We start from the raw sequence: 12,396 nt of genomic DNA on the forward strand, positions 1-12,396 counted from the left end.
AGAAGCAGGACACTAATTACCTTTGTCAGTGAAGTGTACTTGGGACAATATACAATCAGATAACAATAATGGAGTCAATAATTTGTATTTACTCTGAAACTTGGACAATGTCATTTCTCCCAATTAATGCAATCACCCATGCATTAAATTAGTTTTTTTTTCCTCAGCCAGAAAAATAATTAGGGGTAATTGTTAGGAAATCAATCAATCAGCAGAATGAACTGTCAATGAAGCGTGGTCAAAAATAAAGAAACGAGTGACACAGATGGCCTGGATGCGTCTTACCCTCGAGGGACTTTTGCTGCGCAGTACACCGAAACATTAAAATTAAGGCAATCGAAAAGTGTGTATCATTTTTCATGTTTATGAAAGTGCCCTGAACACTTTTGGGGGACTCTTCAATAAAGGAACAGTATGTAAGTATTGTGACATTGCAGGGCCATGTTTCTGCAGTAGTCCAGAACAAACAAATCAAACAGTGGCTCGAGAGAGCAACTTTCATGCCTTTCGGTTCTCCTACGCACTTAGAAAGAGAGGGGTGAGACAAGGACTATTCAGCTGGCTGCAATCTGTAACCTCACAGCTAGACGCCACTCCTTCACACAGGTCCTTTAACTTCTGTGAAAACTGAACATATAATGTATAGGGTGAAGAGACGCAAGAAACAGACACAGATATAGTAGATGGACTTTGTAGTCCTCATAACACCCGGGCCATACCGTCTACCTCTACCTGTGTGTGACGGCTACCTCCCTAAACTGCTGCAGCTCACATGCATGCAAGCTTTGCGGCAGTTTTCTACTCCTTTTTCCAATTGTGTCTTTGTGTTTCCCTCTTCCTCAGTCTCTTGTCTGTCATGTTTGAGTATGTGTCACTGCAGGACGTGACTGACAGGTCAGGTCCAGCCTCCTCCTCTGCTGAGAACACCTGCTCTCAATCAGGCAATCAAGACTCACCTGCCAACACCCAGCATTTGTCAAATTGTCAGTTTCTCCATGTGGTAACAACCAATACCAGGAGATTCTTAGGTACTTTTTGATCTCTGTTTTTCAGCTATGTACCTCCCTGACTCTTGTTTTTTGTACTCAGGTGCCTAACCATGACTTGTCTGTTGTCTCATCTGTCTGAGTTGTGACATTTTGGGTCCTTTAACACTAAAACCGAACATCCTAAATATTTCTAGGGCTGCAACTAACGACAATTTTTGATAATGGATGAATCAACTATTACATCTATTATTCAATTATTAATTGAATACAAAGAAAAAAAAGGCTACATTACAGAAAGAAAACAGACAGAAGGCTTTTTGTGGATTACATTTGTTTAAGTGTTGAGTTTAGCTTAGTTTTTTCTACAGATATAGACATTGAAACAGTAGTGAAAGGTGTAATGTTGCTAGTATGATGTCACTACGACAAACTTTAATAATAATTTTCACTGTCTACTTTTGCTGAGTAATGCATGTGTCACATGGAAGGGGGGTGGCGGCACCTGGTCATTGTTAATGTTATTAGCTCCACCTGAACTTTTCCTGCAGTGACAGGTCAAAATATCTGCTGTGAAAAACGCCTGTAGGCTAAGGCCCCTTTTCTTCTGAAACAAACAGACTGTTCTTACCGTTTGATTGACATCAACCCATGGACACTCCAGCTATATTATGCCAGTCAAATACACCTTTTCTTTCACGTGATGGAAGTACCAGCAAATCAACTGCGAAGACGTTTATCACATAAACCAATGAGAATCCGTATTCACACCCCGAAACGCCCCTCATTATGTTAGATTGAATTCCGGTTTTTGTGTCTGTCAAATTGTTTAGCTAGCTATCCTGTGTTAGCTAGTTAGCCGGGATGACACCCAAACGAATGGCTAGCACTTGACCACTGTCAACGAAAATTAAACCTGGACATACTTTAACACCTCTGTTAAAGGGATCTTGACAGCTCTTTAGCAAATACGGTGAGTTACATCGCTAAGCTTTCTTTCACTAAGGGCTAACATTGAAGAAATAACTCAGTCAAGTTGTGAGCAACGTCAAATGTAGCCTTGTAAGCTAATGTTGTACTTAAAGAGCACTGATTCAGGGACAGCAAGCGAGACAACGTCTGAGTGGATATTAACGTTAGCTAGTCTTGGGCATCGTAAGACTCTTTAGTCAGATTTCCAGCTGTCAGCTAAATTGCATTCGTTTTAACTACTTAACGTAGGTCCATAATGTAAGCTAACGCAACGATAGCACTGTAACCTTAGGCTGTGGCGAGTGACACCAACATTATAACTCGATATGCCACGATATTAATAGCAAACTGTACTGAAATGGCTTTCTCAAGTGCTGTTACCAGCCTACGACAGCCTTCAATAGTTAACATTACACAACAGACTCTTTGAACGTCGATAGCAGTACAACAGTTAACTAGCTTACTTCACGAAACAGCCAAGTTAGCACGAAGCTAAGCTATCCCAAACAATCCCTCGTTTTTCATGAGTGTGGAGAAACGTTAGTAGCAGTTAACGTTTCTCACTTTGTATTTTGTCGCCACCTCAGGAAAATTTAATGATGTCAGTGACAGCCATTTGGTTGCCCTAGATCAGCATTAAGTATTTTACTGTGTGTTTATCTTCAAGTTAGTGTGCATTTGAGCTAAACTGCAGCAGCAGTCATTTGTTCCATGTGTTTTCTTTTCATCACAGCAGCGGATGGCCGCGACCACACTTGTCGTGGGACCAACAAAAAGAGAGGGACGCCAATCTGAACCTCTGAATGAGTAATGAACCTAAACCCTTTCTGGAGCATGTCTGCCAACACAAGTCGTAAGGTAAAAGATTAAGCACACTGAGCTGTAACATGCTTAACAAAACTGAAAGCCACGCATTAAGCACTATGTTTGGAAAAGGAAATAATCAAACTTGATAGCAAAGAGACAATGACTATGACTGAAAGCTTGCATTTGATAATGGTGTGAAAGTATGTGTGGGTCTGTGGAAGCCCTTCTGTGAGATCTGCTGGATGTGGTAGTCACCTGGGAATTACAGAGCTGAAAATTGGCCCTCTTTAAAGTCTTTAAAACCCATTAATGCTTGACATGCAGATGACAGCCTGTACATTCAACGTATTTTGTTTTTAAAACCATAATACTTGTATGCATCATTACTTTACTGATGAACTTTAAAGGGTTAATCAAAACAGAATCATCGGTAAAGTTTGTATGTTTGCTGAATAACCAGGGGACGATAAACTGACCGACTCATGCCATTGAACTGTGACTTTGTCTGTCAGTGAATCAGAATATCACATCATTGTCACCAACACCTGTTAAACATGAAGGTGATGCGTTGGTGCTCAGCTGTCACAGCTTTGTTTCAAGTTTTCGAAAACAATCATTGAATGTTTGAGAAGGCTTGCTAGTTTTTTTTAGTTACTTTGTTCTGTGTTTGTACTGACAATCTTTATTTGTATTGATGTTATATCCTACACCTGTTGCCACTTGTATTCATTTTGCTAGGAATCTCGTTAAACTGGAATTGTTAATACCTCAGTGCTCCAGGGTGTAGTCCTCTTCTCATTTTTCAAAAAAAAAAAAAAAAAAAAAAAAAGACAGCTGTACAACTTCCTAAAATTCAGATATATTTTGATGACTAGAATCCACTCTTACTTAGTGTGGAAAACTAGTAAGTGTTACTGGTGTCAGTGGCTTATAGCTGGCTCGTGCTTCACTGAATTGCCACCAACAAAAGGCAGGGCAGGTAAATTTTAGCAGGTTGGTGCAATTTTGGTGAGGTGTGGAGGAAGCAAAGGGTGTACCTTGAGCATGGGTGTAAGTTTGTTTTTTTTCTGCCCAGTCAGAGGAACATTTCAGAAACCCTCTGCAGTCAAGTCTGACTTCAGTGATTGTGCAGACCAGATCTGTTGCATTGGCGCACTGTTCACTGCAAGCATTCCTTGCATAATTGTGCTAGCCATCAGCAACTTTCTTTGTGGTTTCCTGATGCATTCTTGGCATCCTGCTGCTGTGTGCTCCATGTGCACAGTCACACTGCAATGTCACAACTCTTATCATTCTGAACAGCATCAGTGAGATGCAATGATAGCTATACTTGAAATGGCTTGCTCTCGTCTAGACACGACTTCCTGATGAGTTGTAAACCAGATGGGAAGTGTAACCTGAGAGGTTGGTCACAGCACATGGTCACCACCCTGGGTAGCTGGTCTGCTCTTGGGTGTGCATAATGGCTCAAACAGTGGTCTTCTCTTATCTGGCTTTAAAGGCTGTTCTGTCAGCCTGCTTTTTCACATAGCTAATTTTTTACAGCTAACTCACTGAGATTCCTGTTATATTTCTCATACTAAACAGCAGAGATCTGACAACGAGGAACAGAGTGGGCATGGGGAGCAGAGAGCCAGCCCAGCCCGGCTACCTTTTGGCAAAAAGCAGCTCCCACCCATTCCGAAAAACGCAGCCCCTATTACTAAGCCTGCATCAACAGGCACCCCAGCCCAGTCGGCCAATGGCACACATGCCTCCTATGGCCCCTTTTACTTGGAGTACTCTCTGCTGGCTGAGTTGTAAGTATTGGTCCAGTATCAGAATAGGTTGTTGCAGTCACATGACACAAAATTCAGCTGGAGGGCCAAAAGTGAAAACTGCAATAGACGCGATGGAGCTACTCGTGCTTTCCTGGTTTGATTGATCTGAGCAACCGTAAACGATGCAAAACATTAGCATTTTGAGTGTGTGTTATAGTGTTTCCGATGCAGAAAATCACTTCTGGCCCTCCATCTGCAGTTGGCGCCATCACAAAAGAGTGATGTGACGTCATGTGCAAACAACCTATTAAAAGTTCAGTTGTTTTTGTTTTTTTATTCCCTTGGCACTTGTTGCATTGTGTTCTTCCATGTTGATACTTAATGTTCCTTTTGAAATATGTTGATAGTACCTGCTTTTAAAACATACAGGCATAGTCTGTATTAAATAAGGTTCAAAGTCTCCCTTTAATTTGGAACCTTTGAAGAAAAGAAGTTCCATGCATGGTCTTCTGTCTTTTGTATTGATCTAACTTCTTCTACCATGTGACTTGCAGCACACTAGTGATTAAGCAGAAACTCCCTGGAATATATGTGCAGCCATCCTACAAATCGGCACTAAGTAAGAACCCTTTTTTTGAAGGTCATGCATGTTATATACATATATATGTGGCTACTAGTGCATTCATTCTTTAAAGTTCATCATTTACTTCACAAAAAAGATGCAGAACTAAGTCAAAAATATTTATGTAGCATAATGTTTTGTACTTTTTTCTATTCTATACAACGTGTCACTATATTCTGCAGAAAATATCATTTGTCTACGCAGTCTCTGCACCATCTTAGATAAACTTTTGGTGCATTTACACTGCCGTGTTGAGCATGGTTCATACCTGTGTTGATAGAAGTAAAGATTCTGAACTGTGGTGTTTCTCACTGTTTAGTGTGGTTTGGGGTCATATTCATCAGACATGGCTTGTACCAGGATGGAGTCTTCAAATTCACCGTGTATATTCCAGATAACTATCCAGATGGAGAGTGTCCTGTAAGTATAGTGTACTTGCAAATGATCATCTGAAAATTTGTTCATAATCGCATTTAAACAGTTGAACTGCACAAGATAAGTATTTCGGATGAAATAAAAGAAGGCACTTGAGAGCCATACCAAGTGACAGTTGACCAATGATCTTGGCAACTATTTTTTTGTGTTACACAACAGCCATGACATTTTGTTTAGAAAAAAATTGGGGGCAAACCCTCAACCATCTCTTCATTATGATTTGTTTCAGAAATTAGTTTTCGACATCCCAGTCTTCCATCCTCTTGTTGATCCTGTGTCTGGAGAGCTTGATGTCAGAAGAGCTTTCACAAAATGGAGGTACACACACATCACCTATTAGAGTATTATACGAGTTTACTCAGCTGGACATTGTGTGCAGAGTCATCTTTTGGACCAGTAAAAGGAAACACAGTGAGTCTGAAAGGAAACTATTTTTTCAAAGAACTAAAATTGAAAGCATGGTGTTCAAAGCAGAGGCAGAACATCTTAATATCCTCCTAGTTTCTTATTCTAACTTATGTCATCAGTCTGAACAAGGTTAGGAATGTCACTTTCAAGTAGTCTTCAAAGAAGTACAAAGTATTCTGCCCTTTGATTGTTTTTAGTTTTCTCCATCAGCTTGTGATATCATGCACCCATCTTCCTGACATTTTTTTTAAGCTGTTCTCCATTCCTTATGTTGTGCTCTTGCAGACGGAATCACAACCACATCTGGCAAGTCCTGATGTACGCACGTACAATTTTCTACAAGATCAATACCACAGAACCCCTCAACCCAGAGGCTGCTGTGCTGTGAGTGTCTGAGCCTCCTCTTATTTGGCTTTATCCTAAAGTAAGAGATGAACCAGAAAACGGTGATTCTTACCCTCTAATGTTAGTGTCAGTGTTAATGCCTTTTCAAATGTTGATTCAGAGAGGTGTTTATTTAGCCTTCCTTTATGGATGCAGAAAATGCTATAATGCAGTACAATTTAGCAGCACCACAAACTTCAGCCTCTGAAATGACCATACAGCTGAAACAATACCTCTCTAAAACACTTTAAACCAAAACTGAACATAGCACCAATAGCACTAATGATTATTTAATTGGATCATGTGCCCCAGTAAGCCAGCATGCACAAGCCATTATGTCATTAATGAGTTTGGACGTGTTTTTTTCCACTTTCAGATATGAAAAGGACGTGCACTTGTTCAAAAGCAAAGTGGTGGATAGTGTAAAACTATGCAACAGTCATCTTTTTGACCAGCCCAAGATAGAAGATCCCTACGCAATAAGGTTGGTGAACTCACTCCACTGTTAACGTTCTTCCACCCTCACTCTTACTTCTTACATGCTGACATTCCTTCTCTTATTTATTCGGTAGTTTTTCTCCATGGAACCCAGCTGTTCACGAGGAAGCAAAAGAGCGGATGTTCACGTACAAAGTAAGTTCTAAAAAAGAAAACAAGAAAGACAACTTGTGTCATCTTCAAGTGTATATAAGCAGGATAGTGTAATCTGCTGCAGTTCTCCTCCCAGAATTAAAGCCCGAAATGTTTGTTTAAGATGGAGTTTGAGCTATGAGCACTTGGATTAGTCGAACTGTTTCTGCTTCTAATTTTCCTTTGTATGCTTTAGAGACGGCCTGAGGATCATCACAAGGGAACACAGGTGTCAGGGTTGTCTTGGGTGAAGCCTGGATCGACGCAGCCCTTCAGCAAAGATGACAGTTCTCCCCAGAGCTGAGCCTGCAGTGACGCCGCAGCAGCCACTAGAGGGAGGCACACGCATCTGATGCAAAGCCACCGGCTTGCCTCAGCTGATTCTGCGAACTGGATCCTTGAAACAGCTGGGAGAACTTTGTTATATCTCCGTGTTATCGCTCGGCTTTAAAAGCTTTGTAGGCATCTCCTCAAACAGCTTTAGAATAAGGAAAGTTTGTACCATGTGTAAATTGACGATGACAAATGGATGTCTCGGCAACCTCATTTAGGCTGCGTTGCAATCAAAGAGCTTTCTCATTTAGATTTTCGGATCCATGCACATGTTGGGCTAGGTGATATAACATACTGTACCAAAAGGAGCTGGAAAGTATGAGCAAAGCAATTTGCAGTCATACGCTAAGTGTAGTGGACTACATGATCTATACCACTTGTTGGAATTGGCTCAGGACTGTTCATTTGTCAGACTTGGAATGTTGTCAGTCACAGCTTTGTGAATGAAACATCCTAATCTCCACCTCTATCACTACCCAGTTTGATTGACATGTTTTATATTTGTTTCTTCTTGGACAGTGATTTCTTTTAATTCCAATGTAAACTTTGTTTTACATAGGTCTTTTATTTATAAGTATATAAATAAAGCAGAGCAGGCAAATATGGTTTTAAGTGAGATGCTAAATATGTAAGCTCGTGTATTTTATTTTGTCTGATTTTAAATCATTTGAATGTTTTATGTACCATTGGTTATTAAAGGTTTGATGTGTAAATAATGGATGCTGTGCTAAGCTTTCACTTTAAGAGCGAGATGTCTGCATTGATGCTTGCATTTTCTAAGTGACTGTTTTGGTTTTCTTACATGTCTTTGTAAATGTTACTTAAGCTCCTTTAGAGATGTTCTAAAGTCAAAGACGGTGCAGGATTCCTACATATGTCTGAAATGAAATCAGAAATTTATTTTGTTAAGGTTTAGTTATCATCTAGTTTCAGAGTTTCATCGAGTTAAAGGAATTCACCTTTGCTGTCATGCCAGAAAAATGTCACTTTGTCTGTGCTGTCTTCATCTGTAGAGGGCTGTGGCTGAATTGATAGTGATATTGCCAAGCAGTTTTCAATATGCAAATATGACAAATGAAGGATGTGGGAAAAGGATTGAGTTTATTGAATGTGTGGAAACCCCAGAATGAAATGATTATATTAGAACAGCAGACACGGAGCTGAAACATGTTACATCTATTAATAGCTGCTGTGAAAGGACACGGTGTAATGAAATCTCAGTGTACTTCACACACTGCAGTTTGGGCTGTTTTGTATGGACCCACTCCTGCGCTGGTTTGTGGAAGACGTTACTGCGTAGATGACATGAGGTTTTAATGCTTTTCTCTGAAATCAATAAAATGATTAAAAACTAAGTCATAATTCAGATTTTTGTTTTCACGTGGGGATTGCCATATGTGGTTTCAATGATCTGAGACTCCTGATGCACAGAGAGCACAGGTTATATAGAAACCTTTCTGAAGTGAAATTGATCTACGTTTTAAGATTTATTTCCCCCCCCAGGATTACTCTGCTCACAGGTCATATGCTGCTTATCTACAGTTGACTTAGGCCTCCTCTGACCACTGGAGGGGAGGGGGCAAAGGGGAAAAACAGTAACAGTAACTGTATATTTATACGTGGGAGGAACATTTCACTTATTTGCATTCTAATAGCTGTATTCACTACTGCCACATACAATCCACGTTTGGGCAAGTTTACATATTGTGTAATAAACTGCAGAAGGACATTACACAGACAAATATGTTCGTCCTCTTTTTTACATGTATTTTTGATTATAGGGATTTTGAATTGGTCTATATACTGATTAAGTCCGTGCAAACTCAGGTCATTAAAGTATGCTTTTATTAAACTCGTGTACCAAGGAGATTGTCAATCGTATGAAGTCAGTGTAAACACACACAAACAACTGATGTGTATCGGCCAAACCGAAAGAAGATAATATGCTCTCAGATACATACAGGCCGGTCACTCATCGGAAACTCAGTTCCGCACCACTGTTATTATTTCGTTAGATTTTCTAATCCTCGTCTTTGCCTGGTCTCTTGGACACCTGCAGGCTCATAGTTCTAACTTTACAGTACGCCATACACAGATGAATCTACATTTACAACCTTTTCAGTGTCAAACTCACAGTTATTCCTCAGGGCTAAACTTGGCTGGTGTCTCTTACGTCATGTCACTTCCGGTTCGTCCTTTTTTAATTAGGATTCTTTTTTTTTTCTTTTTTTTTTTTTGAAACGGCGCTAGAAGTCCATAGTTTGTGTTGTAAATGCACATTTTTTCCCTGAAAACCTGGTTTCTACATCCTTTCTATACGCATTGATTGACCGGGGTCTCCCACCTGCAGGTCGTACATTAACTTAGAGCAGTATGTCCCCCAATCGGCCACCAGAGGCCGATATGTACCCACGGTGGAGGGCAGCTCTCCCGCTCCTGTCATGTTTGCGCTGAGGAGCGACTCCGGTGCATGTGCCAAAGTAAAACCTCTCCGGATTGGCTCTGGCTTGTGCGCGGCCATCTTATGCACTCTGTCAACATAAGGACTTTAGACATGAATCCATCATTTAATCAGCCGCTCTCCGCTGCTGTTTGGAGGTGCCACCGCTCATAAAGTGCTCGCATTGTGGGAACCGGAATTTAACTTCACGCGGAAAGGTGAAATTGTGATGAATTGTCGGTGGTCCAATCAGAGAGGAGGTCACTAATATGCAAATATGGTGTTATCACGGTCACGTCAGCAGCAGCGGCAGAGCTGCTGCGCCGTGGTCGCCAGCAGGAGTACAACTAACAACACAGTCACAACTTCGCCGATAGGACGCTCCCTATTGACGTCTAATGTTACACTGTTGGGTTCGTTTCAGGTAAGTAATAACACTTTTATGTCAGATTTTTTTGAGAGATGTTTCGGGCTCGAGGGGCTTTATTCAGGCTAGGAGCTGTCAAATTTCTGACAGTCAGTCAGCGGGGCTCGCCTCAGCTGTCTGATGACACACCGCTCTGCTGAGTGCGTGTCTTCCCGGCAGAAAACAAGACTGTTGACTTGCCAAACTTGTCCGCGCTAGTTTCCTGTAAGTTCGCTTATAAAACGGCACATGCCATCGTACTTTCACATTGTTCTCTCAGCCGGGTTAAAGAAAAGTCGTCCTCCGTGGTTCTTGGTCATGGTGGTCCTGAACTGACAGCGACCAGCCGTGCTCAGTCAGCACCGCACTTGTATGTGGACGCTGTTGCTGTTAGCAGTGCCAGTACGTAGGCAGCATTATTAGAGATGAAAACAAAACTCGGTCGAAGATTACAAACTAGTTGTATTATCACGGGCACCATCAATGTCAACCTCTTCATCCATGTCCGGCCTCCTCCCCCTCCTCTTCTTTCTCAGTGAGGAAGCGTCACGACACCTCTTGAATCCGGTGGCTTCTTAAGTGGAAGCTTGGTCAAGAAGCACGTGCGACCCGTCTCAACAGCCTCGGCCTCACATTTGAACCCTCAAATCAGATGCCCCACGTGCGTTTCTTTGGTTTCCAGTGGGCGAGCAGTTGGGCTTAAAGTCGCGCAACACACAACACGTTGGCGCCTCGCGGGCTTATCAAACACCGCGCTCGTGGGGGTGAAGCCATTGCTGAGTTGAATATGAAGAGGATGCAGCTGACTTCAGAGGTGAGACCAGTGTTTGCTTAACGGGAGCACGACTCCTTATCCGAGCATTGAAAACACGACAAACGCGCTGTGAGGTGTCCATAGTACCTTTGTAACCAATTAAAACATCTAAAGAGCTCTGAATAGGCCTACTAAATGAAATGAAATGCGCATCCAGTCACAGCAACACGCACTTTTTTACCCCAACGTGACTAACTTTACGCATTTCAACCGTCACGTCATATTGCCACAACCTTGGTGTTGTCTAAGCTTCAGGTCGTGGTTTGGTGTTGTTTGGCGAGGTGCGCAGAAGTGAGCCATCAGACCATTTGTTGACAACAGTCCCTGGGTTCAATGGCAACCTCGGGACGGTTACGTACACAGTTCTTGTTGACATTAGCCATGAGTTGCACGTGCCTGGATGGCGCTGACAACGTCATGATTATGGAGGGAACAGCTGGAAGGCGACAGGGGCTTTAGGGGACCGGTGGGGCCAGATAGTTCAGGGTTAGCAGTGTCTTGGCTTGCAGGCTCAGAAACAAGCTGCATTGATTCACGATACATGGGAAATATGACATCAACGTGTTTTAATTTATTCTTCAGTTGTCATATGGTACATACTGCCTTACCTCAAGTCTACTGCTGTAAATTCAGCTTGAATGGACTCTTTACTTCATCGTAGCTTTCAGCTTGGGTGTGGCTTTGTCTCAGAGTTACTTTGAATGTCACCAACAAGAGAGTATCTACTGCAGCTCACTCCAGATAACACAAGTGACATACATTTTTTGTTTTCAGTAAATGAAAGGACTCAAGTGCTTCATAGTTGTCTTGTGCTTGGCACAAAGCCAATATAGCTTAGAAGAGTGTCACTACAAACCCCAGTGCATAGAAATACCTCTTTAGACACTTTAAAAAAAATCAATTTACTTGGCTTAGAGATGGTATAATTATCACTTGAGTATGATTGGGGAAAAGTTGTAATTTTAAATTGCTAAGATGGGACACATTTTCTTCTCATAATTCTTCTAGCTCTATTGTCTTTCCTGTTCTTAGGCAGTGATTTCACATGCCTCTCGTTTGCTTGTTTACAGAGTGTGAGACAAATCATCACTATGTTGCCTATATGGCATCCAAAGAAGCTTAAAAACAGTTACAAGTGGGAATGTCACATTTCAGCACAGTCCCATGATTACCCAACAAACAGGATAGTCAATAAAGCACTGGAGTTAACCTGGAGTTGGAGGCACACGCCAAACTGAAAACAGGATTGGCTTCATGAGCATGAACAGATTTTCATTGGGACCTCTTGACCTGGGCTGGTGGAGGGAGTGATCTTTTCTTCTTCTATTTATGACATAAGTTTGGTTTAGGTTTTGTGTTTTTGATATTTTGAATTGCAGAATGAACTGCTGAAAATTAG

General features: G+C 41.5%; 2 protein-coding genes across 7 annotated transcripts in view; both read left to right on the forward strand.

Moving 5' to 3' along the window:
* The first annotated feature begins 1,787 nt into the window (after positions 1–1,787).
* On the forward strand, positions 1,788–8,692 carry aktip (akt interacting protein). Of its 3 annotated transcripts, none has more exons than XM_070966581.1 (10): positions 1,788–1,959; positions 2,692–2,816; positions 4,353–4,564; positions 5,080–5,144; positions 5,467–5,567; positions 5,812–5,900; positions 6,276–6,374; positions 6,751–6,858; positions 6,947–7,007; positions 7,201–8,692. In XM_070966581.1, the coding sequence occupies exons 2-10, from the start codon at positions 2,769–2,771 to the stop codon at positions 7,306–7,308; spliced, it is 891 nt and encodes a 296-aa protein (XP_070822682.1). In that variant the 5' UTR covers positions 1,788–1,959; positions 2,692–2,768; the 3' UTR covers positions 7,309–8,692. The 3 variants fall into 3 exon arrangements, with proteins under 3 accessions (XP_070822682.1, XP_070822675.1, XP_070822667.1); XM_070966574.1 differs by having other exon boundaries at positions 1,800–1,959; positions 4,356–4,564; XM_070966566.1 differs by having other exon boundaries at positions 1,841–1,959; positions 2,695–2,816.
* Positions 8,693–10,065: 1,373 nt separating this feature from the next.
* Positions 10,066–12,396, forward strand: part of chd9 (chromodomain helicase DNA binding protein 9) — a 72,932-nt gene continuing 70,601 nt past the window's right edge. For all 4 annotated transcript variants that reach the window (XR_011602476.1, XM_070970662.1, XM_070970678.1 and 1 more), the window contains exon 1: positions 10,066–10,201. The gene's annotated coding sequence lies outside the window, so the exon portion shown is untranslated. The remainder of the gene's footprint in view (positions 10,202–12,396) is intronic.

This window comes from Chaetodon trifascialis, chromosome 1 (genome assembly GCF_039877785.1).
Source record: "Chaetodon trifascialis isolate fChaTrf1 chromosome 1, fChaTrf1.hap1, whole genome shotgun sequence".
Classification (NCBI taxonomy): domain Eukaryota; kingdom Metazoa; phylum Chordata; class Actinopteri; order Chaetodontiformes; family Chaetodontidae; genus Chaetodon; species Chaetodon trifascialis.